Source organism: Pithys albifrons, chromosome 25, assembly GCF_047495875.1.
Source record: "Pithys albifrons albifrons isolate INPA30051 chromosome 25, PitAlb_v1, whole genome shotgun sequence".
In the NCBI taxonomy this organism is placed as follows: domain Eukaryota; kingdom Metazoa; phylum Chordata; class Aves; order Passeriformes; family Thamnophilidae; genus Pithys; species Pithys albifrons.
The window spans coordinates 5,338,364-5,363,136 of NC_092482.1; the positions used below are offsets into that span (position 1 = coordinate 5,338,364).

The 24,773-nt window shown below is 53.4% G+C and overlaps 1 protein-coding gene across 1 annotated transcript; it reads left to right on the top strand.

The window, feature by feature from the left end:
* Window positions 1-472: 472 nt before the first annotated feature.
* On the top strand, window positions 473-23,952 carry PSMD11 (proteasome 26S subunit, non-ATPase 11). Its single transcript, XM_071577501.1, has 14 exons — window positions 473-616; window positions 2,894-2,995; window positions 9,160-9,284; window positions 13,454-13,525; window positions 13,823-13,880; window positions 15,582-15,776; window positions 16,222-16,366; window positions 16,593-16,653; window positions 18,109-18,171; window positions 18,700-18,825; window positions 19,347-19,382; window positions 20,635-20,686; window positions 22,440-22,582; window positions 22,698-23,952. Exons 1-13 carry the CDS (start codon window positions 526-528, stop codon window positions 22,580-22,582), a joined length of 1,269 nt encoding a protein of 422 aa, XP_071433602.1. The 5' UTR covers window positions 473-525; the 3' UTR covers window positions 22,698-23,952.
* The last annotated feature ends 821 nt before the right edge of the window (window positions 23,953-24,773 follow it).

The window sequence follows — 24,773 nt, forward strand, 5'->3', positions numbered from 1 at the left end:
CCCACTTAAAAACCACGCCTACGTTCACAGACCACGCCCACCACGAGACCACGCCCATCAATCGCAGTCACAACACAAATCTTCAGGCCACGCCCACTTTCCCATGTACATGGCCACGCCCCTTTCTGAGCCCCGCCCCCACGACACCGCGCCCACTTTTCCCGCCAAAAATGCCCTTCCACAGACCACGCCTTCGATCCGCTTATTTGCATAGCCACGCCCCTCAGACACGAAGCCACGCCCACCACGGCGATGTCCCGTTACTGACTCAGTCTCAGACTCCTCCCACTTTCGCAGGCCACGCCCCTCCAAACCCATCTAGCCGTTAAACCACGCCCCCTTCCAGAACCACGCCCCTCCTCGGCCTTAGCAAATCAGCGCCTTCTCCCACCGCCAAACCACGCCCCATCCATTACGTCACGGCCAGGCCCCGCCCCGCCCGCAGTTCCCGCCATGCCGCGCGCGCGGAAGGGGCGTGGCCGCGGCGCAGCTTCCGCGCGGCCGGCGAGGCGGAGGGGCGGCAAGATGGCGGCGGCGGCGGTGCTGGAGCTGCAGCGCGCACAGTCCCTGCTCCACACCGACCGCGAGGCCTCCATCGGCATCCTGCACTCCATCGGTGAGCGCCCGGACCGCCGCCCGCGCCGCCCCCCGCGCCCCGCGCTGCCCGCCCCGGCCCGCCCCGCGCCCCGCGCCGCTGCTGACTCACCGTGCGCGCCGGGCGGGCTGCGCGGCCTGGGCCCGGCGCGGGGCCCTGCGGGGCCTGCGGGGCCTCGGTGCGAGCCCCGGCGTGTGGGCGCTCGGGGGGCCGGCGGGGTTTGCCCCGGGACCCGCGGGTGGGATCGCTCCGGCTCGAGGAGCTTTTTCGCCTGCGGCCGCTCGGTTGTTGCTCCTCGGCGGGGAGCCTCGCCCCGTGTCGTTGTGCCTGCCCCGGCTTGGGGGTTTGGAGGCGGCTCGGGAACTCTGTTTATTCGGGCTGCGGGGGGAGAGAGTGGAGAGCGCTCGAAACTGGTGTGAAAACGGCACTTCTCTGCTTTTGTGGTATCTGTTGGCCCTTCGGAGGGGCTGTGACCCGCTGTCACCCCGCGGTGCCGGGACGGGCTCCCCCGGTGCTCGGGTGTCCCCTCGGAGGGGCTGTGTGTGTCCCGCTGTCCCCTCGGAGGGGCCGTGTGTGTCCCGCTGTCCCCTCGGAGGGGCCGTGTGTGACCCGCTGTCCCTCCCGGTGCTCGGGTGGCCCCTCGGAGGGGCCGTGTGTGTCCCGCTGTCCCCTCGGAGGGGCCGTGTTGGACCCGCTGTCCCCCCCGGTGCTCGGGTGGCCCCTCGGAGGGGCCGTGTTGGACCCGCTGTCCCCCCCGGTGCTCGGGTGGCCCCTCGGAGGGGCCGTGTGTGACCCGCTGTCCCCCCCGGTGCTCGGGTGTCCCCTCGGAGGGGCCGTGTGTGACCCGCTGTCCCCCCCGGTGCTCGGGTGGCCCCTCGGAGGGGCCGTGTGTGACCCACTGTCCCCTCGGAGGGGCCGTGTGTGACCCGCTGTCCCCCCCGGTGCTCGGGTGGCCCCTCGGAGGGGCCGTGTGTGTCCCGCTGTCCCCCCCGGTGCTCGGGTGGCCCCTCGGAGGGGCTGTCCGGGCTCGGTGCTCGGGTGTCCCCTCGGTGTCGTGCTGGGTGTGCCGGGTTTGGTGTCCCCAGGTTCGGCTCCCGGGCTCAGGCTCGGGCAGGACCCGCAGCCTGGGGGTGTTTGGGGGCACCAGGAGCGCCCAACGTGTTGTTTTCTCCCCCCTTTTTGGCCCCGGGTGAATTCCAGGGGCTGAGTCTGGGCCCAGGGGCAGAGGGAGGGGTTGGTCCCCTTAGATCTCGGGTTTGGGCTCTGTTTGTGTGGAAGTTTGGGAGTTCCCTGTGCTGGGGTGGTGGCAGGGAAGGAAAGGGATAACTCACCTGGAATTGCTGCTGTTGGGTGTCATTTATCCCTTTCCCTGCCTGGGGACAGAGTCACTCACCTGGCACAGTGTGGTGGCACTGCCAGCAGGTGACACCTGAGAGGGGGACACCTCCCCACCCCTCAGAGCTGATGTTGAGCTGCATTTCACCCCCAGGGTCTCAACTTCATACCCAAAGCAGCACCATCAGCAATCCCAGAGTGGAATAACTCCCCAAATCCCATTAAATGCCCTTTGTTTGGGGCTGTCTGTGAATGTCCCTTGCCCAGCTGGCCAGGCTGAGTGACACTGTCCAGAGCTGGGGTGGCAGAGGGAATTGGTGATCCAACATGTCTTTATCCAACCCCACTGTGATCACCAGCCCAGGGCACGGAGTGATCACAGTAGGGTTGGGTCAAGAGTTGGATTTGGTGATCTCAGAGGTCTCTTCCAACCCAACTGAGAAGAGCAACGAGGCTGGAGAAGGGACTGGATGTGGCTCTGAGTCTCCTCTTAAACACCTCCAGGGACGGAGAATCCAACATGTCTTGATCCAACCCCACTGTGATCACCAGCCCAGGGCACAGAGTGCCCTGGGCTGGTGATCACAGTAGGGTTGGATCAAGGGTTGGGTTTGATAATCAGAGGTCTCTTCCAATCCAACTGAGAAGAGCAACGAGGCTGGAGAAGGGACTGGAGCACAAGTGCTGTGGGGAGAGGCTGAGGGAGCTGGGGGTGTTGAGCCTGGAGAAGAGGAGGCTCAGAGGTGACCTCAGCACTGTCTGGAACTCCCTGAAGGGAAGTTCTGGCTAGGTGGGGCTTGGTCTCTTCTCCCAGGCACTCAGCAATAGGACAAGGGCTGGCCTGAACTCCCCAGGGGCTGGTGGAGCAGGTCCTGCTTTGGGCTCCTCTCCAGGAGTTGACCAGCAGGGATTGGCCTTGGCAAAGTCACTAAAAGCAGCTTCTCCTGCTCTTTTTCCCCCCAGTGAAACGAGATGTCCAGGAGAACGATGAGGAAGCAGTGCAAGTGAAGGAACAGAGCATCCTGGAGCTGGGGTCGCTGCTGGCCAAGACTGGGCAGGCAGAAGGTGAGCCCTGGATCCTCCTGAACTAACAGGAGGTGCTGCAGCCTTGGGTTGAGTCTCCTTGTTCAGTGGGACAGGAGGTGCTGCAGCCTTGGGTTGAGTCTCCTTGTTCAGTGGGACAGGAGGTGCTGCAGCCTTGGGTTGAGTCTCCTTGTTCAGTGGGACAGGAGGTGCTGCAGCCTTGGGTTGAGTCTCCTTGTTCAGTGGGACAGGAGGTGCTGCAGCCTTGGGTTGAGTCTCCTTGTTCAGTGGGACAGGAGGTGCTGCAGCCTTGGGTTGAGTCTCCTTGTTCAGTGGGACAGGAGGTGCTGCAGCCTTGGGTTGAGTCTCCTTGTTCAGTGGGACAGGAGGTGCTGCAGCCTTGGGTTGAGTCTCCTTGTTCAGTGGGACAGGAGGAGAAGCAGCTTTTGGCAGGGAATGTTCTCTCAGAGACAGGGCAGAAATTCAATTGGAAAAACACCCTAAACTAAATACAAACAACATCAAATATTGATCTCAACCTCCTTGGCCCAGTGTCCCAAATGTTGGACAGTTCAGTCTGTGGCCCTTGGACATGTTGGTGTTTTTGTACAAGTGATTAAAGTTTTGTTAAGTCATTATGTCTGAGATGAGAAGGTTCTCCTGATTGGTTTTTAATTACCTCAGAGCCTTGTTTCAAATGGAAAGGTTTGGCCCATCAAATCCTTTCTCCCCAGCAGCTCCTCTCACAATTAATTGATTTATCTGCTGAGCCATGACATCAGCAGGCCCTGCCCAGCCCCACGTGGGAGCAGGATGGGACAGTCCCTCCATTGTGAGCCTGGGAGGGCACAGGGGTGCACTTGAGTTCTCCAGTCAGTGATTATTTGGAATCTCTTGCTGTGTTTCCTCCAGGCAGGGGTTGGTTATTTTGCACTCAGCAGTTTGGGGTTGTGCTCCTGCTTTCTGGGGACACTTTTCACGTGGAGGTGACACCCCCTCTCTGTGCCCAGAGTGTGCCCTGGCCAGGCTGCAGCCCTGGGGTGTTCTGCCTGGGCACAGCTGTGGTTCAGAGCAATGTGTGTGCTTTCCAGTCTGGCACTGGTGGGCTGAGGTTTAATCCCACTGGAATTGGGCTGGGACACCAGAGCTGACATTGGAGTGGCTCCTGGAAAGCTCAGGGAGCAGCAGATCCACATCAGAGTTTGTATTTGTTGTGAAATGCCCCTGGATGTCCCACTGTCCAGCCTTTGGAACATCTGGTTGACTCGACCATGGAGCTGCTGGGCCCACTCCCACCCCTGTTCTGAGCATTCCAGATCCCAATCCCACTGTGGATTGCAGTTGGACAGGGCTGGGGACAGGAGAGGGGCCCTGGAGCAGTGTTGGGAACAGAGGTGCTGTTCATGTCACCTCACTCAGCTGTCCCCTCTGGTTCCTGCTGGGGAAACATAAACCCTTCCAGCCCCACATTCCCACAGGGAGGATGGAGCAGGAGAAAGGGACCTGCTGGAGAGAGAGAGAGGGAGAAAGGGACCTGCTGGAAGTGCCCCTGTCCTAAGCCAGGCAGCTCAGGGTGGGTGTCTGTGCTGTGCCAGTGCCCTTTGCCCTCTGCTGTTTGCTGGTGCAGAATAAACCAAACGTGGTGCTGCTGCTGCCCCAAGAGATGGGAGTGTTTGGGCCACAGAGGGGGAATCACCCCCAGAGTGTCCTGAGGGCAGAGTGGGATGTGCTGCTGGGGAGCAGCACTGGGAGCAGAACTGCTGGGCCCTCAGCTCTGCTCACCTTGGGCAAGTGTTGAGTTTAAGTCTGTTTTACACAAGTATAAAGAACTCCAGGGTTTTCCCAGAGTAACTGATGGATTTTTTTTTTGTTTTTTGAGAAATTGGAAATGGCAATGTTAACTCCTCAGAGCCAGGGTTGTGAAGGAGCAGGTGGGAAATGTCTTTGTAGTGTGTGAAAGGAAACACTGAGCTGCAGAGTGACTGTTCTGGGTACAAGAAACTGAATTTGGTGACATTACCAAGCCAGTTGTGTGCTGATAAATTGGAGTGAGATCAGCAGGATGTGCTTTGTGGGGGGGAAGGAAGGGGTACCCCAGCTCAGGGGGTGCTGCTGCTGTGGGAAAGGCTCTGTCACCTTCCCAAGTTTAGTTTTAGCAACTTCTGAGACAGGTCTGAGGTGTTGCAGTGCCCAGAGAAGCTGTGGCTGCCCATTGGGGAGGCCACACCTTGAGTGTTGTGTTCAGTTCTGGGCCACTGAGTTGAGGAAAGAGATTGAGGGGCTGGAGCGGGGCCAGAGAAGAGCAACGAGGCTGGAGAAGGGACTGGATGTGGCTCTGAGTGTCCTCTGAAACACCTCCAGGGACAGAGAATCCAACATGTCTTGATCCAACCCTACTGTGATCACCAGCCCAGGGCACACAGTGCCCTGGGCTGGTGATCACAGTGGGGTTGGATCAAGGTTTGATGATGTCAGAGGTCTCTTCCAACCCAACTGAGAAGAGCAACGAGGCTGGAGAAGGGAGTGGAGCACAAGTGCTGTGGGGAGAGGCTGAAGGAGCTGGGGGTGTTCAGCCTGGAGAAGAGGAGGCTCAGAGGTGACCTCAGCACTGTCTGGAACTGCCTGAAGGGAAGTTGTGGCCAGGTGGGGGTTGGTCTCTTCTCCCAGGCACTCAGCAATAGGACAAGGGGGCACGATGGGCTCAAGCTCTGCCAGGGAAAATTGAAGTTGGAGATGAGAAAGAAATTCTTTGCAGAGAGAGTGCTCAGGCATTGGAATGGGCTGCCCAGAGAGGGGGTGGATTCCCCATCCCTGGAGGTTTTTCAACTGAGCTTGGCCGTGGCACTGAGTGCCATGATCTGGTAAAGGGACTGGAGTTGGACCAAGGGTTGGACTTGATGATCTCAGAGGTCTTTTCCAACCCAATCCATTCTGTGATTCTGTGATCCCTGGAAGTGGATATTGGGAAGGAATTCTTGGCTGGGAGGGTGGGCAGGCCCTGGCAAAGGTGGCCAGAGAAGCTGTGGCTGCCCCAGCCCTGGGAGTGTCCCAGGCCAGGTTGGACAGGGCTTGGAGCACCCTGGGCTGGTGGGAGGTGTCCCTGCCCATGGCAGGGGTGGCACTGGGTGGGCTTTGAGGTCCCTTCCCACCCAAACCCCTCAAATTCTGTGACTTTCCTTGACTACAGCCTTTGTTTACAAAAACAATAATACAAATGACCCTCTTCCATCCTTCATCTTTATCAAGCAGATAAACTTCCAGATTAACTACTTTTTATGACAGCTCCAGGTTTCTGTAGCCTTGCTTTGAGCTGTAGGGTTGGAATAACTGATCAGGGATTTGGATCCTTGCTGTGTGAGCTCAGGGAAGCATTTTCCTCGTGGATGAGCAGAAAGCTCAATTTTCCAGAGCTGCTGCTCATCAATTCTCCAGAGCTGTCAATCACACCCCTTTACCAGGCATTGCATTGACTTTAAAAATACAAAATCCTAAAAATAGTTGATGGATTCATTGGTAGGGAAGAGAAGTTTCTGTGGGAACTTTGATCCCCTGTGGGTGAATGTGCAGCGTGCACAATCCACAGCTGGATTCCAGATGTTGACTTCAGCTCTTGGTGAGTTCTGGGACAGCTGTTGAGCATGTCAGTGGAATGGACACATCCTGCAGTGTGTTCCACCTGATCTGTCCTTTTTTCCTCTGAAGTTCCTGTGTGGCAGAGTGTGTTGGGCACTAAAGCTGTGACTCTCTTGGTCCTGAGGGGCTGGAGCTGCCTGGGGCTGCTGGAGGATCTGGGAGAGCCTCATGAGGCAGATCCTGAGCCCATCTTTCCCAGCTGATCCCTGGGAGGAGCTCTGAGCAGGACTGATGTGTTGGAAGGAGCTGTTGTGGGGGTTGGTTTGCTGTGGGTGAAACCAGAGTGTTTGGCTTGGATTGAAACCATTGGGATTTGCATCCATGAGTGGTCCTGGGGGTTAAATGGACTTCAGGAGTGAGGTGGGCAAAGCCACAGGAGTGCCAAGACACAGGGAATGGCTTCCCAGTGCCAGAGGGCAGGGACAGATGGGATATTGGGAAGGAATTCCTGGCTGGGAGGGTGGGCAGGCCCTGGCACAGGTGCCCAGAGAAGCTGTGGCTGCCCCAGCCCTGGGAGTGTCCCAGGCCAGGTTGGACAGGGCTTGGAGCACCCTGGGCTGGTGGGAGGTGTCCCTGCCCATGGCAGGGGTGGCACTGGGTGGACTTTAAAGTCCCTCCCAACCCAAACCATTCCAGGATTCTGTGATCACCACGAATGGTTGAATTTGAAAAAAAGTGGGTTCTATTTCTTAAGAGTGTAAGAAATGGTTTGTATCAGGCTTGATTAAACTTAAATAGGTCAAAAAAGAAAAAAAAATGAGGAATAATTTTAAGGTATTAGTAACATGTTCTTGTGACAATTCTTTTTGCATTACTGCTAAATGAAATGTGGGAGAAACCTTGTTTTCATTTGTTTTATTGGAATCCTCCCAAAGTGAAATTCCTGATACTCCTCCGTATACTAATTGAAATAAAATTAGATTAGTCTCTTATTTTAGTTTTGATTCCATACCAGTTTGATATAGAGTATTTTGAGGATTCCAGAATTAGTCACTACAAGTTCTGGTTTTTCTTTTATTATTGAATCTTGTAAACAAAGTACTGGGAGATCCACCTGAAATTTGGGTGAGACTCAGAGATCTGGGGCAAACAGGTGTGACCTGAGTGCAAAGCCCCTAATTATGAGTCAGCCCCAGCCCTGCTCTGCTGCAGGATCATCTTCCCAGTGTGTAAACAGCCCTGCCTGGGGCCTGCCCCAGCGGCCACGTGGTGTTTGTTGTAGGAGACTTTTCACTTGTGCAATTGCAGCGTCACTCCCGGCCCTGGAGCTGCTGTGCCCTGACTGGCACCTTCTGGGAATGACACTGGACTTGTTTCTTCACAGAGAAGGACTTTTCCTTTTCCCACCTCTTCTAAAGACTTGTTTATAATATACCCATTACAAGCAGAAATAAAGTGTGGTAAGAGCTGGTCAGGTAAAGGTGTAGCTGGAGTGTTAGGGAATATAATTTTCCAGCAGGGGTTGGATCTCCCTTCCTGCTCCAGCACCAAACTGAGTTAATAAAAACACACTTAAAGTCCAAACTCAGTTTTACAGGGAAATCTCAAAGCATTTAGCAGATTCTTACATTTTTAAAACATGCCTGAGGCAACAGCAGTTCCAAGTGGTGGTACCTGGGGAGCTGCAGCCCCAGCAGGGTGGGTGGGGATGGAACTCCCCACCTTTGCAGCCCCTGTTTGGGGCCTTTATTGCTCTGGCATTGAGAGGGTGCCCATGGGGTGTTTGATGTGATGAATCCTTTGAGCCCCCCACCTTTGCAGCCCCTGTTTGGGGCCTTTATTGCTCTGACATTGAGAGGGTGCCCGTGGGATGTTTGATGTGATGAATCCTCTGAGCCCCCACCTTTGCAGCCCCTCTTTGCTGCAGGGCTCTCCTCAGGTGGCATTTACTGCTCTGGCATTGAGGGGGTGCCCATGGGGTGTTTGATGTGATGAATCCTTTGAGCCCCCCACCTTTGCAGCCCCTGTTTGGGGCCTTTATTGCTCTGACATTGAGAGGGTACCTGTGGGATGTTTGATGTGATGAATCCTCTGAGCCCCCCACCTTTGCAGCCCCTCTTTGGGGCCATTTATTGCTCTGGCACTGAGACACAGCCCATGGGGTGTTTGATGTGGTGAATCCTCTGAGCCCCCCACCTTTGCAGCCCCTCTTTGGGGCCATTTATTGCTCTGGCATTAAGGGGGTGCCCATGGGATGTTTGATGTGATGAATCCTCTGAGCCCCCCACCTTTGCAGCCCCTCTTTGGGGCCATTTATTGCTCTGGCATTAAGGGGGTGCCCATGGGGTGTTTGATGTGATGAATCCTCTGAGCCCCCCACCTTTGCAGCCCCTCTTTGCTGCAGGGCTCTCCTCAGGTGGCATTTATTGCTCTGGCACTGAGACACAGCCCATGGGGTGTTTGATGTGGTGAATCCTCTGAGCCCCCCACCTTTGCAGCCCCTGTTTGGGGCCATTTATTGCTCTGGCACTGAGACACAGCCCATGGGGTGTTTGATGTGATGAGTCCTGTGTGCAGAGCTGTCAGCAGCCCTCGGTGGGTGGTTGTAATCCATGATTTGGGGTGTTTTGCAGAGCTGGGAGGACTCCTGAAGTACGTGCGGCCCTTCCTGAACTCCATCAGCAAAGCCAAGGCCGCACGCCTGGTGCGGTCCCTGCTCGACCTGTTCCTGGACATGGAGGCGGCCACGGGACAGGAGGTGAGGCTGCAGCTCCTCAGATCCTGCAGCACCAGTGTCTTCTTCTGGGGTCTTGGCCTGGGCTGAGCTGGGAAAATGCCAACTGTCCAGGACAGGGTGAAAAGGGTTCCTCCTCCCCCCAACCAGCCAAGGGAAGAGAAGAGGGAGAGGGAAAAAAACCCTTCAAAACCAGGTTTGTGCTGAAACTACGTGTGTTTATACAGAGAAGAGAAAATTAAGAGAAAACTACAATATAACACACACTTACACAGGTTATGCATGTATAACAAGGAATAACTTCCCACTTCCCAATTAATACAAAGCCCATTATTCCAAATTCATAAGCACTCCAGAAGACACTCAGCAAGAAAGAGAAAGTATAACAACAAAATACTTCTACTTCCCTGAATGCAAACAAAATGCAAGCAGAGGCAACAGGAGCAGGGCCCAGCATAGTAGAGGAGCTGCCAGATGTCCTCTTAGTGCAGCCCTGATGGAACTGACCAAGCCACTCCCACACATTGGATTTTACCCCCTTTGAGATGATGTAGGATGGTATGGAATACAATATTATTGGCTGGAAGAAGTCAGCTGTTAGTTAGCCCAGCTTAAATCAGCTGACAATCCTAGGCCTAGCTGAACTTTTAAAACCTAAGTTTAGGCCCATCTGGCTAAACCCATAACAGGTCTCCATTTGTAGGGGTAAGGGGGGTGCTGATGAGGGCTAGAGGAGATCAGAAGGGTTAGAACTTACAGCTACTTAATATTTTTAGTTACAGCTTCACCTTTTATCTCCCCTTGTATCCAACATGCCATCAAACTGTTGGCCAGTCAGTTCACCCAACACACATGGAAACATTCCACTGGCTCCAAGGTATCCCACATTGCACAGGTGGCTCCTGCTCTCAAGGTGCCCTCAAACTGCTTTCCTTCAGGGCTACACTGACCTGCTCCATATCAATCTCTCCATCAATCACCTCAGACATCAGGGGATCCACACACACACTGTCACCCCCACGTTATCTGACCTAGGTTGCTTCACACTGAGGAATTATCCATGTCATTTCATGCACTTGGATATGTTTTGTAATTCACAACATGGTTTCTCTGTGAGCCTCATCCCACTGCAGGTCAGGAGGGATTCCCACCCTGGGCATTTCTCTTGGGTTTGTGTTGCTGCCTCAAGTTGTGCCAGGTTGGATATTGGGGAAAATTACTTCATGGAAAGGGTTGTCCAGCCCTGGCACAGCTGCCCAGGGCAGTGGAATCCCCATCCCTGGAGGGATTTTAAAGCCATGTGCATGTGGCACTTGGGGACATGGGGCAGTGGTGGTCATTCTGGGGAAAAGGTTGGACTTGATGACCTTTGAGGTCTTCTCCAACCTGCATGATTTGAGGTGCAGGATTAGGAGTATTCTGTGGTGTGGTCAGTGCTGGGGAGGTGAGAGGTGCTACACCTGCTTCAGGGAGCTGGGACCAGGAATGGTGGGGGTGGTGTGATGGCTCAGAGCTGTCCAGGAGCTGCTGGGATTAGATGGTCAGTAACACTCACCCTCCTCCACCTGCAGACATGATGGGGGTGGACATCTTGCTGCACAGAGGCACCAAAGTTACTCCTGGAGTGAGAGTGGAAAGGGTTTTGCAGGTGTAAACCACATCAGTGGTGGGACTTTTCCCCCAGAAAGCTCAGGGTACTCTTAAGATAGTCCACAGTTAGGATGCATTCCTATCTCATCAGTTGTTTTTATTTTTTCCCCCCACTTTTTGGTTATTTGGGAATGGGGTAAGGACAGGAGGAGCCATTCCCAGGCAGCACTGACCAGGGGAGGCAGGGAAGGTCTGAGCAGCAAGTCAAGGACAAAACCCACATAAACCTGCACACAGGGACTGGCAGACTGCAGGCTTGACAAGGTTCTGCTGTGCTGAGGGGCAGCTGATGTTCTCATTAGCCAAATTAGCACAGACTCATCACCCTTCAGTGCAGGTAACCAGGAAATGTGCCTCGTTTGCCCTTCGATGCTTGTGCCTCCTGTGTGGTGTTGCCACGAGTGGTTGGCAGAATGTTTTGCCCTCTTTGAGCAGAGGAGGGCAGGGAAATGGGGTGGGATGTGGGGACTCCTAAAAGCATCAGGAGAAAATGAGCAGCTTCAGACTCTTCTAAAGGTAACTTGGTGTAAGGAATGATATTTGGGTGCAGTTGCAAAAGACGTTGGAGTATCAGCAGTGGAAATATGACCCAGTTAGTCAAAATAGTAATTTTCAAACATATTTTAAAGCCAAGACCTTAAGAAATGATGACAGCAGGTCACCAGTGGTGTCCCCAGGGGTCAGTGTTGGGCCCAGTCCTGTTTAACATCTTTATTGATGATTGAGATGAGGGGATTGAGTCCATCAGCAGCAAATTTGCTGCTGACACCAAGTTGGGAGGGAGTGTCGAGCTGCTGGAAGGCAGGAGGGCTCTGCAGAGGGATCTGGAGAGACTGGAGAGATGGGCTGATTGCAATGGGATGGAGTTCAACAAGGCCAAGTGCAGGTCCTGCCCTTTGGCCACCCCAAGCCCTGCAGCGCTCCAGGCTGGGCACAGAGTGGCTGGAGAGCAGCCAGGCAGAGGGACCTGGGGGGACTGAGGGACAGGAAGCTCAACAGGAGCCACCAGTGTGCCCAGGTGGCCAAGAAGACCAATGGGATCCTGGCCTGGATCCAAAGTAGCGTGGCCAGCAGGGCCAGGGCAGTGACCCTTCCCCTGGACTCTGCCTTGGGGAGGCCACACCTTGAGTGTTGTGTTCAGTTCTGGGCCCCTCAGTTGAGGCAAGAGATTGAGGGGCTGGAGCGGGGCCAGAGAAGAGCAACGAGGCTGGAGAAGGGACTGGATGTGGCTCTGAGTGTCCTCTGAAACACCTCCAGGGACAGAGAATCCACCATGTCTTGATCCAACCCCACTGTGATCACCAGCCCAGGGCACGGAGTGCCAGAGTGATCACAGTGGGGTTGGATCAAGGGTTGGGTTTGATAATCAGAGGTCTCTTCCAACCCAAGTGAGAAGAGCAACGAGGCTGGAGAAGGGACTGGAGCACAAGTGCTGTGGGGAGAGGCTGAGGGAGCTGGGGGTGTTCAGCCTGGAGAAGAGGAGGCTCAGAGGTGACCTCAGCACTGTCTGGAACTGCCTGAAGGGAAGTTGTACCCCGGTGGGGGTCGGTCTCTTCTCTCAGGAAACCAACAGTAGGACAAGAGGGCACAGGCTCAAGCTCTGCCAGGGGAAATTTCAGTTGGAGATGAGAAAGAAATTCTTTGCAGAGAGAGTGCTCAGGCATTGGAATGGGCTGCCCAGAGAGGGGGTGGATTCCCCATCCCTGGAGGTGTTTAAGATGAGACTGGATGTGGCACTGAGTGCCAGGATCTGGTGATCCCAGTGGGGTTGGATCAGGGATTGGACTTGATGATCTCAGAGGTCTCTTCCAACCCAATCAATTCTGTGATATGTAACCTGTGGGGTTGTTGATGCTGCAATCCTGAATCCTTTCAGAAGTGTTCTCAGGCACTTTTACTTCCTCAGTGTAACACACATTGAGAAGACTCCCAGGAGCCCAGTAAAGCAATGAAATTGGAGATTTCTCCAGCTCCAAATGCTCCAGCTATCACTCTGCAATGAATTGAAACTTCATAATGGCTTTTCATCAAATGTTCACATCTAATAAACAGCCAGGAGGAGCTGACAAGTCCTGCAGTGCTTGTCCTGCTATGGAGGTTTTTGGGAAAGGGCATTCCTGAGCCTGGCACTTCAGGATGACCTATTGGCTCTTCTAATTGAGGTGCTTTATTCATAAAGCCTCAGCTTTACAAACACAAGAAACCACCAAGTTCCTTTGCTGTGCTTTAAAGGGATGGATTTGACACCCGGTGGCACTGACACCCAAAACAGAGCTCAGCACCTCTGTTGCTTTATCCTGCTTTAAGTCTGACCTATTTAGGCCTTAAACACATGCAATTTGTTTTCCTTAATTGGAAATTCTCAGCATGGCTGTGAGTTTAAACTCTGGTAAATCGTTAGTGCCTTCCCCAAATGCCTCCGAACGACACCAGAGGTGTCGTTCGGAGGCATTTGGGGAAGGCACTAACGAAGAAAACCTTTTAGGCTTGACTAATTAGGCTTGACTTTTAGGCTTGACTGCTTTCCTTCTGCTCCCTTTAAGGTTGACCTGTGTTTAGAGTGTATTGAATGGGCCAAATCAGAGAAGAGGACTTTCCTACGCCAGGCTCTGGAGGTATGTTATGGATCCCAAGCTTGTGTTGTCACATCTTTCCTCTGTCAGATTTAATACCTCTCAACTTGGGTGTTGTCCAAGGTCTTTTTGTGTGTCAGGGGTGGGCATTAATCACACTAAAAATTAGGGATTCTTCTTTTAAAAGGCAGGGTTTTAAGATCCTGCTCAACTGGACTACATAATGTAACCAATATAGATTAATTTAGTGAAGTCTGTGCAGATAAGAATATGAAGTTTCATTTTACAAAATAAATCTGTTCTGGCTTTCCTCACAGCAGTTCCTTTTCTGTTCTCCAGGCCAGGCTGGTCTCTCTCTACTTTGACACCAAGAGGTACCAAGAAGCTTTGCAACTAGGTGAGGCTCCCACTAGGTGGTGGTAGTAGATCTCTGCTTTGAAATCACTCTTGACAAGGGAAACCATCAGCTCTGTCCTGTTCCTTGATAAGTTTTGTGGGATTTGGGTGTTCATTTCTCAGTCCTGTGCCAGTTCTACCATCTCTTGCTGTAGCTGAGTGATAAAAGTTCTTTGTTCTCGTTGTTTCACCTTCCTCACTCATCTCACCTGGTCTCAAGGCCAGGTAGGACAGGGCTTGGAGCACCCTGGGCTGATGGAAGGTGTCCCTGCCCATGGCAGGGGGTGGGATGAGATGAGTTTTAAGGTCTTTTCCAACCCAAACCATTCCAGGATTCTGTGATTTCTAATTTCCAATCATTTTGGAGGCTGTATCCAGATGAAGGTTTGACTCCTGCTGGAACACAGTGCTGTGGTCAGACTGTCCCTTTGCTCAGACACAGCCCCAGTAAAGCAATGGTGGTGCTGGGAAATGGCAAAACCCCTGTGGGTGTCCTTAGACAGGGTGCTGAGGTGCTGTGAAGGCTTCAAGAATTTGCTGCTGCCCCACCTGAGATGGTCATTAACCATGTGAGCTCCTGCTCTGCCCCAGAGCAGAGTGAAGCAGGTCAGCTCACAGCTCCCCTGGGGCTTTTAATAATGCTCATTCTGCAAATGACTGCTGAAAGTCAAGGTTTGAGATGGAAATGAAGGTTTAAGCTCTGAGGTTTAAGCTGGAAGAGCTGAGAGATGGGCACAAACTGCACCCACAACTACTTACCCTGAGCTGTGCCATGTCTGGAGCCACCTGAGGGACTTGTATCTGCTCAGAGCATCGAGTTAAGTGCTGTGATACATGGAATTCATGATGGAGTTAGAACTGATTTGCATATGGAAATATAATGAACTCAGGTTTAAACTGATCAGAGGCCACACTCCAAGCTGTGCTTAATTGATGGAATCCCTTGGGTTGGTGGTGGGACAGCATGGGGAGCTGGGGAGGGCTGTACCTTCAGGATTTTGATGGGGTGGGGGTTGTGGGAGTCAGTGCAAGCAGAAAGTCTCTCTCTGGAATGTTTCTGGGGATAATCTGTTCTTTTCTGCCTAATTATGTAGTTTCAGCTCCTTGAGCACAGCAAAGGAGGAGGAGGAGGTTCTCTTCTCTGCCCACCCTAAGTTCCCTCTTTAGTTTGGTGGGGGGAAAGAAGGGGACAGGTTTCCTCCAGGACTGGCTCATTCTGTGCTCACAAGGCTTTGATGTGACAGTTTGTCTTGGCATCTTTGAGGCTGTCCACACTTACCTCCTAAATGTGACCTGTAGGTGTCCTTTGCTTGAAACATTCCCTCCTCATCCCATGTTCTTAGGAGCTGCTGGGAAGTCCTTCAGTGTTCCCACAGGGTCCTGGTGTGGGGGCAGGCAGTGCTGCAGCTCTGGGGTGAGAGGTGACCCATCTGGGGAGGGGTTCAGGGGGACAACCCCCTGGGCCTCTGTGCTGCAGAGCCTGCTGTGCACACCCAGGTGTTCTCCCTGCCCTGCTGTGACCTGGCACTGCCACCACTGTTGTCCCCTCTCCTTTGTTTGTTCTGGGAAGCACAGGCTGTGTAAGCCAAACCTCCCTTCCTGAAACCCTCCACAGCCTGGGGGAGGGAGGGTGTCCCTGCAGAGCTCGGGGTGGGTGTGTTGGTGCAGGGCAGGTGACAGAGCTGTCCCTCCCCTCTCCCAGGCTCCCAACTGCTTCGGGAGTTGAAAAAGATGGATGACAAGGCCCTGCTGGTGGAAGTGCAGCTGTTGGAGAGCAAGACCTACCATGCCCTGAGCAACCTGCCCAAAGCAAGAGCAGCCTTAACCTCGGCACGGACCACGGCCAATGCCATCTACTGTCCCCCCAAGCTGCAGGCAGCGCTGGACATGCAGTCAGGTGAGGCCTCCAGCAGGGCAGGAGCACCCAGGGCTCCTCCTCACACAGCTGTGCCTGTGTTTGTTCTTTCCTGAAGGGAACAATAGAAAATGCTGCTTGGTGGGACCTCAAGGTACCCACCTGTCTCCCCAGCTGTAATGACATTGCTCCTGGCATTGTGTCCCCAGCCCATTTGTGGTGCCCTCCATGGTGGATGGTCTGTCACCTCCCCAGGCACTGCAGCATTAAACTGTTCCTGACCCACTCCTCGTTCCTGACCCAGTTTACAGGCACTTACCTCAAGTGCCCCAAACTTGTTTTGCTTAAAATGTCCTAATAAGAGAGGGCAGGGATGAGGCAAAGGGGGCACAGGAGGAAAGGATTATTCCCTTCCCTGGGTACCACTGAGCAACCAAATGTCCTCTGCCAGTCACGTTCAGAACGACCTCTGGTTTGTCCCTCTCAGGTATTATCCATGCAGCAGAAGAGAAGGACTGGAAAACAGCCTATTCATATTTTTATGAGGCATTTGAGGGAAATGATTCAATTGACAACCCAAAAGCCATCACTGCACTGAAATACATGTTGCTGTGCAAAATCATGCTGAACAGGTAGGTGGCAAATGGCTCTGGGAGGAACAGCTCCTGCAGTTCCAGGGGAGAGGCTTCTTGTTTGTAGGGCTCTGAACTGTCTGTTTTATCACCTAATCAATGCTTCTCCTGTGGTGTTGTTTGAATTGTAATACTTTGCTATGAATTGGGAATTTTTGGGGCCCTCTGAGGTTTAAGCTGACCATGTTGCTGAATAAATGCTCTGTTCCTTTCCCTCCCTCTCCAGCCCAGAAGATGTGCAAGCATTAGTGAGTGGGAAGCTTGCTCTGCGGTATGCAGGAAGACAGGTATAGAAACTTAATCCTTCCTATCTTCCTCTTATCTCTCAGAATACTGGGTTGTTCTTTTTGTGAAGTACTTTGGTCTTTTCATACCAAAATACCCTTCTCTGAGTGTCCTGAATGAAACCCAGAACTGATTAAATTACCAGGAGTCATTACCAGAAGTCAGTTGCCTTCAGAGGGGTTTGCAGTGATTTTCACAGCCTGAGAATCCAGGATGTGCCTTTCATTTCCCCTGTTTTTCTCCTCCCTGCTTTTTTTTCATGCCCAAAGCCATGAGGTCCTGGGGTCCTGAAGGAGTTGTTAAATCCTGTTCATTCTGAGATGCCAGGCTGGGAATGCCACCCCAGAACTACATCCAGGGGTGCTTGTAGAGAGTGCAGGGCCAGGAATCAGGTGTGCCAGGGCTGGGCTGGGCTGGGCTGGGCTGGGCTGGGCTGGGCTGGGCTGGCAGCCTCCTGCCCTCAGGGCTGTGCTCTGTGCTCTGAGCAGGAGCTTCCCTGCCCACGGGGATGGGGGATTAGCAGAGCAGCTCAGTGAGAAGTGTGTGTGGAGGAGTCTGATGTGGGGATGTCCCTCCTGGATCAGGAAGGGCAGCCCCAATCCTGCCTCATCCCCTTCCTCAGGCTGCCAGGTGGGCTGAAGGCTCCTTTGCATGGCAGGAGGGGCAGGGAGGGCATGACCATCCTGGGTGTCCTCCAAACTGTGCCCCTGAGACAGCTGTGCCCTGCTGTTCCTGCAGCAGCTGGGGAATGGTGTGGGGAGCTCTGAGCACAGCTCAGTGGGAATCATGGAGTATCCTCAGTTGGAAGGGACCCACAAGGATCACTGAGCCCAACTCCTGGCTCTGCCCAGGACAATCCCAGAAAGAGAGGGGGCAAAAGAAACCTGGGCCTTGTGCCCCAGAGCCATGTCCTGCCCTCTCACCACACGGGTGTTCTGCTGTTCTTTGGTGGGGTCCCCACTCCCTGTGGGGGAAGTTTGACTGGGGCTGAGGCTCTTGCTTGGTGCTGTCCATGGTGAGCTGCCCCTGGCACTGCTGCCATGCCCCTGGCACTGCTGCCATGCCCCTGGCACTCAGCAGAGGAGATGTGGCCGTGCTGAGGGGGAGAAGCTCACCCTGAGGGCTGGAAATGGCCACCTCCATTCAGCAAGTGCCCAAAGGTGCATTTTCCTTAGGAACAGTCTCAGACTTGCTCCAGCTGCAGCTGCTGATCTCAGAGCTGCAGAACTCGGGGGCTTTGTGGCACTTTGTTCCATGCTTGTCCTGCAGCTGTTGGGCACGTTCCCCCCTCAGCAGCTGCTCTGCCTTGTGCTGGTGACACTCACAGGGCTCTGTAGCACAGGGAACATTCCTGCTTTGCTGCTTAAGCACGTGCCCAGGATACTGCACAGTTTGCATAATCTCAGTGAGAGGAGATTCCAGAAAAAATAACCTCTTTTGGTGTTCTTTCCCCCCAGACAGAAGCACTAAAATGTGTGGCACAGGCCAGCAAGAACCGGTCGCTGGCAGACTTTGAAAAGGTGAGTCAGGAGACAGAAAATGGGGCCTGGCTGGACAGAAACCAGTCAGAAATGCCAGGTTTGGAAAGCTGTAGGAGCTGTTACATCCCACAGCAGGAAACCATGGAAACATTGATAGAAAACAACAGTGCACCAGGCAAACAGCCCTCAATAATCAACCCGTTTGGTTTTCGCAGCGTGGGGGATAAACTTGTTTGAACCCGTTTATTTTTTTAACTTTTTCTATTTGGAGAGCCAGCTCAGAAGCAGTTTTCCTTTTGGTGCTCTTCACTGGGATGTGTATCCTCCTAGAATTTTTCCAGCAAGAGGGTTCTCATGTCAGGAGCCAATCCTGTGTGTGGAGCAGAGATTTGGGCTTGCTGAGCTCCAGCAGTGGGAAGGTGGAAGGTGCTGGGCTGTCTGCCCTGGCTTTTAGCTCAGTCAGGGATTGGATTGGCCATGATACAGTGCTGGGCAGGGAGGGGAGGGGGATCATCCTCAGAGGACTTGTTTCCTGCCTGATTTATTCTCCCCTCTGTGTCTCCACAGGCCCTGACAGACTATAAGGTGGAGCTCAGGGACGACCCCATCATAAACACTCACCTGGCCAAGCTCTATGATAATTTATTGGAACAGAACCTGATCAGAGTCATTGAACCCTTCTCCAGAGTACAGGTCAGTGTTTGAGCAGCACATCATGGGCTGGGGCCTCTGTCCCCTGCTGCTGGGGGGTGAGGGGCTTGTTCCCTCATGGAATACTCATTACTTGGAGCTGCTGAGCATTTCCAGAGCTCAGGGCTTGTGTTCAGCTGAAAACTGATCAGGAGGGGGCTGGGGGGATCTTTGGAAAACCACATTCCAGCATCACTGGCCTTTCCACCTGTTTCCCTTTTGCTCACTGAGAGGTGACTTTGAACCCTGAAGGCAACTGTTTTTCTTTGATGAGCTCTGACAGGGTGTGGGCAAAGCTGCCATGATCTTGGAGATTAAATGCTTCATGTTTCAGAGGGAAATGGATTTAGGTGTCCAGTCCATCCTCAGTTAAAATTAGACATAAAGGACCTGAAGCTGCAGAGAGGACAAAGCCAGTGCAGATTTTAGCCCAGAGCCCTTGAGCTGTTCCAAAGAGCCACAGAGCTCCATGTTGTGTGTCAAAAGTGCAGCTAAAGATTTACCTGACTGTTGGTCTCTTACAGATTGAGCACATATCCAGCCTCATCAAGCTCTCAAAGGTAAGAACATCACTAGAAATCACTGGCACATCTTAAGAGGGCAGAGAAATCAGAGTTAAATGACATCTGCCACTGAGAGCTAAAGATGAAGTGTGACAGATGAGCTCCACAGCATTCCCAGGCAAATACCACCCTTGGGAACTGAACTTTAACATGGGCAGTTCCCATCAGGCCTCAAGGCTTTGCTGGAACATCCCCTTCCCTCAATGGATTTAACTCCCTTTGTCAGCTCTTGCTGTTCATTGGAGACAGCTTTTCCTCTGCTGCAGGAGCAGCTCCTGCCCTGCCTGGCTCAGCCCTCCCTGCTGCCCTGTGTTTAATCCCTGAGTGTGCCCAGGGGAACCTTTCTTAGACCCTTAAGATGCAGGATCCTTCTAATCACCCTGCAGTGTCATCAGGGCTGTGTGTGTCACACTGACTGTGGCAATAAGTGCTTTACACATAATCCCAGCCAGAAGAAGGTGGAGGAAAATCCCTGTAATTCCAGGCAGTTGCATCCCAGAGGGCTGTGCTGTGCTGGCCTTAAGGCCCCAGGTTTGGACGTGAGCTGAGTGAGCTCAGCTTTGTGGTCACACAGTCACTGAGGTTGGAAAAGGCCTCTGAGATCATCCAGTCCAACCATCCCCCAGCACTGCCAAGGCCACCACTGACCATGTCCCCAAGTGCCACATCCACGTGGCTTTTAAACCCCTCCAGGGGTGGTGACTCCCCCACCTCCCTGGGCAGCTGTGCCAGGGCTGGACAACCTTTTCCATAATACCCAACCTAAACCTCCCCTGGCACACAGTCTTTTCCTAGAGTAGCCCATCCTTAATACCTGGAGTAAAAGCTGCTCTGCAACTGTGTCCCCTCTGCCCAGAGAGCTGCAGAGGAGCTGCCTCCCCTGGGCCTTCCTGGTGCTGGGTGGATTAAATAAAACTTGGCCAGCTCTTGCCTAAATCCTTGCTGAACTGAGCTGGAGTGTTCCAGATCCCCCCAGGAGTAGAGCCTGTCTGAAATGGCAGATTCAGTGTCACCTGTGGATCAAGGGGCAGGACATCCTGGTTTTCTCCTTCTTAAAAGCTGCTCCTTAATTTCCTGAGGCTTCTAAAGCAGGTGGTGGTGTCAGAGCCTGTCCTGACATTCAGTGAGGAAACAGCTGCTGTTGAGCAGTGCTCATGTCCCACCAGGGCTGTGCAGTGTGGGGCAGTAAAGTTCACAAGTTTTCATGTAGTTTTGGGAGACTTTTTTGATTTTTTGCTTCCAATTTCAGGCTGAGGTAGAAAGGAAACTGTCACAGATGATCTTGGACAAGAAGTTTCATGGTGAGTCTCTGCATCCCTCAGTCCTGACTGCCCTGGTGCCTGTGCTTGGCCTCCTCTTCCTCCTCTGAACCCTGAGGATGCTCAGCCCACCCTGCTCAGCTCAGGGCACAGCCAGGAAGGCTCTTCCTGCCCCTCCATCCCAGGGGACAGCCAGGAAGGCTCTTCCTGTTCCTCCATGCCAGGGGGCAGCCAGGAAGGCTCTTCCTGTTCCTCCATGCCAGGGGGCAGCCAGGAAGGCTCTTCCTGTTCCTCCATCCCAGGGCACAGCCAGGAAGGCTCTTCCTGTTCCTCCATGCCAGGGCACAGCCAGGAAGGCTCTTCCTGTTCCTCCATGCAAGGGCACAGCCAGGAAGGCTCTTCCTCCATCCCAGGGGACAGCCAGGAAGGCTCTTCCTGTTCCTCCATCCCAGGGGACAGCCAGGAAGGCTCATCCTGCTGCTCCATCCACCTTCCTTAAACCCAAGGGTGATTTTTTCACAAATCAGGAGTTCTGTTGAGTCCCTCTGTGCTGTGGCAGCATCCAAGGAGGGTGTGGGACCTCCAGGGGCTCTTCCCCTTGGAGCTGGCTGGGAACGTGGTCACCTTTCCCAACTGGTTTGTGCCCACACTGATCTGTGTGTTGGAAGGGGCACCCCCATGGCTGGGGTGGGTGGGCCCACAGCAGAGCTGCTGCCCAAATAATCCCTCAAGGAACCAGCTCTGCTCTGGTTCTGTTGTCCCTGTGTCAGTCCCCAAGGCCCTGGTGTGGCTGAGTGAGGGGAATGGCTGGAAGGAGCATGTTGGGCACAGAACAATCCGGAAGGGTAAAGCCTTCCTGGCACCTGGGGACAGTCCCATTACAAACCAGCTCTTTAGTCTTGCTCCAGTGCTGTGCTGAGCCATCCCACTGGACACAGGAGGCAGGGACTGGGCAGGAATGAGCTTGTCCTGGATGGTTTCCCAGGCCATTCTCTGGGATGTATTTTTATCCTGGGAATGCTGATGCAATCCTGCCCCCAGTCACAGAATCATAGAATTGGATTGGGTTGGAAAAGACCTCCGAGATCATCAAGTCCAACCCTTGGTCCAACTCCAGTCCCTTTACCAGATCATGGCACTCAGTGCCACGGCCAAGCTCAGCTGAAAAACCTCCAGGGATGGGGAATCCACCCCCTCTCTGGGCAGCCCATTCCAATCCCTGAGCACTCTCTCTGCAAAGAATTTCTTTCTCATCTCCAACTTCAATTTCCCCTGGCAGAGCTTGAGCCCATCGTGCCCCCTTGTCCTATTGCTGAGTGCCTGGGAGAAGAGACCAACCCCCAGCTGGCCAGAACTTCCCTTCAGGCAGTTCCAGACAGTGCTGAGGTCACCTCTGAGCCTCCTCTTCTCCAGGCTGAACACCCCCAGCTCCCTCAGCCTCTCCCCACAGCACTTGTGCTCCAGTCCCTTCTCCAGCCTCATTGCTCTTCTCAGTTGGGTTGGAAGAGACCTCTGATAATCAAACCCAACCCTTGGTCCAACTCCAGTCCCTTTACCAGATCATGGCACTCAGTGCCACGGCCAAGCTCAGCTGAAAAACCTCCAGGGATGGGGAATCCACCCCCTCTCTGGGCAGCCCATTCCAGTGCCTGATTTCAGCCAGTCCAGCCCAACAGGAGCCCTTCCCAAACGCTGCACAGCCCACTGGATGTTTGTGGGCTGGATCCCTGAACTCCTGCTGTTGGAAGGTGTGATCCATGGAGCATTCCAGTGCTGAGGGCAGCTCTTCCCACAGGCATCCTGGACCAGGGCGAGGGCGTCCTGATCATCTTCGACGAACCCCCCGTAGACAAAACGTACGAGGCTGCCCTCGAGACCATCCAGAACATGAGCAAAGTAGTGGATTCGCTCTACAACAAAGCCAAGAAGTTGACATAGGTGAGTGGAGCCTCCTGAGGGCCCTGGAGCTCCAGCCCCACCGCTCCAGGCTCTCCGTGTCCCTGAGCTCCATCCCTCTCCTCCCGAGTGACGTGGCTCTGTTTTCTCTTTGCAGAGTTGAATTTGCTAGCTGTCATTTGGAGAGTGTGTGTGACAGGAGAGTGAAACCTTTGGGAAAATGTTAGGAGACTTTTTTTTGTTCTTTTTTTCTTCTTCTTCTTGGTTCTACTTTTCGCTCGGAAAGTTTTTAAACCTCCTCATCCGGTGCATCTTGTATTGCAGACGAGGCGTGTTCCAGTTTCCATGTAACCTTTACTGGCCGAACTTTGTACCTGGGGGGGGAATATTGTTTAAACAAAAGAGGGTATTCTAAATAAAAGGAAAAAGGCTTACACTACCTAAACATGTGCTTTCCACTTCCTGAGGGACGGCAGAGTTCAGCAGGGACAGCCATTTTTGTTACCAGGAGGTGCCCAAACCCCAGTTTGTCTCCTCCTCCTCCGCCCCGAACCCGGAGCTGTGCGGGCGGAGCACGAGCAGCCACCTCGATTCCATTTGTACTGAACCAACCAAACCCAAAATGTACAGACTGCTGGTTTATTTTTCAACCCTCGAGGCCTCAGCTCCCCTGGGAAGCAGCTCCCTGGAGGTTTTCCTGTGGGCTGGAGCTGTCCATGGGCGGAGGGGCCGGCGCAGGCTCCCCCGAGCCTGACTTGCATGCTCTTGTTTGCAGATAGACTAGATTTTAAATGTTTTCTCCCTCCCCACCTGCACTGATGGGAAGAGCAGGTGCCCCTGACTGTCCATATTTACTCTGCTGCATCAGTGTTTTAATTTTTTGTTCCCCACCTGACGTGGGACAGCTTGGCCCTCTGGAATAGCCCAGTGCAGCTCGCAGGGAGCTTCCTCCGTGGTTCCAAAGTCCTGGGGGGTGGAGCACGGTGTATTCCAGCATGTTCCATTCTCTGGTGAGGTTTCCAGTAGGTTTTAATGCCATTTGGGCAGTGTAAGCTTCTGCATCTCTGTCCTGCTCATCTTTATTTCTCCTTTCCCCTCTGTCTCTCTTTTCCCTCTCCACGTTTTTCTTACAAAATTTATATTTTGTAAAAGGATTCTGTTTTATCAGGAAATACTTTGCCTTCACATTGACTCTCGGACTGGCTGATTTTTCCCTTTTCTGTTCACATTTTGACCTCTCCAACCTTTTATTTTATTTTATTTTATTATTCTTAATTTCCATCTCCTCCAGTCAGTCGCTGTTTGGGTTTTTGGCACCATCAATATCAAATGTACAAACGGTTCTTGCTAACCAACACCAGGTATATCTGATGTTCAGATGAGTTCCAATAAAGAATTTTTTTTTCAAAACCTTCTGTCTCCTGTTTTCAGCCACTGAGGCCCATCCTGGGCATGCTGGGGGCAGGTTCTCCCTTTGCTTAGGGAGGGGTGGGATCATCCCCTCATCAAAGCATCGTTGGGGATGATATTTGGGGGCACCAAATGTGAGGGATCATGTCTGAGGCAGCATCACTAAAGATTTGTGGCTTGTGACCTGTTCCCAGCACGAGTCTGAGTTCTGCTGAATTAAGTAGTATTATAATACTTAATAATTGTGAGCACATAAAGGGAAGGGAGAGAGATCTTTTTATACTGGCAGTGCCAGGATAAGGAGAAATGGCTTCCCACTGCCAGAGGACAGGGTTAGATGGGATATGGGGAAGGAATTCCTGGCTGGGAGGGTGGGCAGGCCCTGGCACAGGTGCCCAGAGAAGCTGTGGCTGCCCCAGCCCTGGGAGTGTCCCAGGCCAGGTTGGACAGGGCTTGGAGCAGCCTGGGCTGGTGGGAGGTGTCCCTGCCCATGGCAGGGGTGGCACTGGGTGGGCCTTAAGGTCCCTTCCCACTCAAAACAGTTTGAGATTATTAAAAATGAATTAAATCTGGCCTCTCACCCCTCCACCCCCTCCTGAAGGTGCCTTATTGGAGTCTCACACTGCAAGGCTGGGCCTGGATTCCTCTTCAGGCTGGGGAGGGTTTTAGGGTGTCATTGATACAATGTCTTGAATTTCCATGTCTGAACCTCCCACATCTGGGACACCAGATGGTGTTCCTGAACCAGGTGGTGCAGGAAAGAAACCTGCCCTCAGAGGCAGGGCAAGGGGAAGGGTTTCCCTCTGCCCTTACTCAGGGCTCA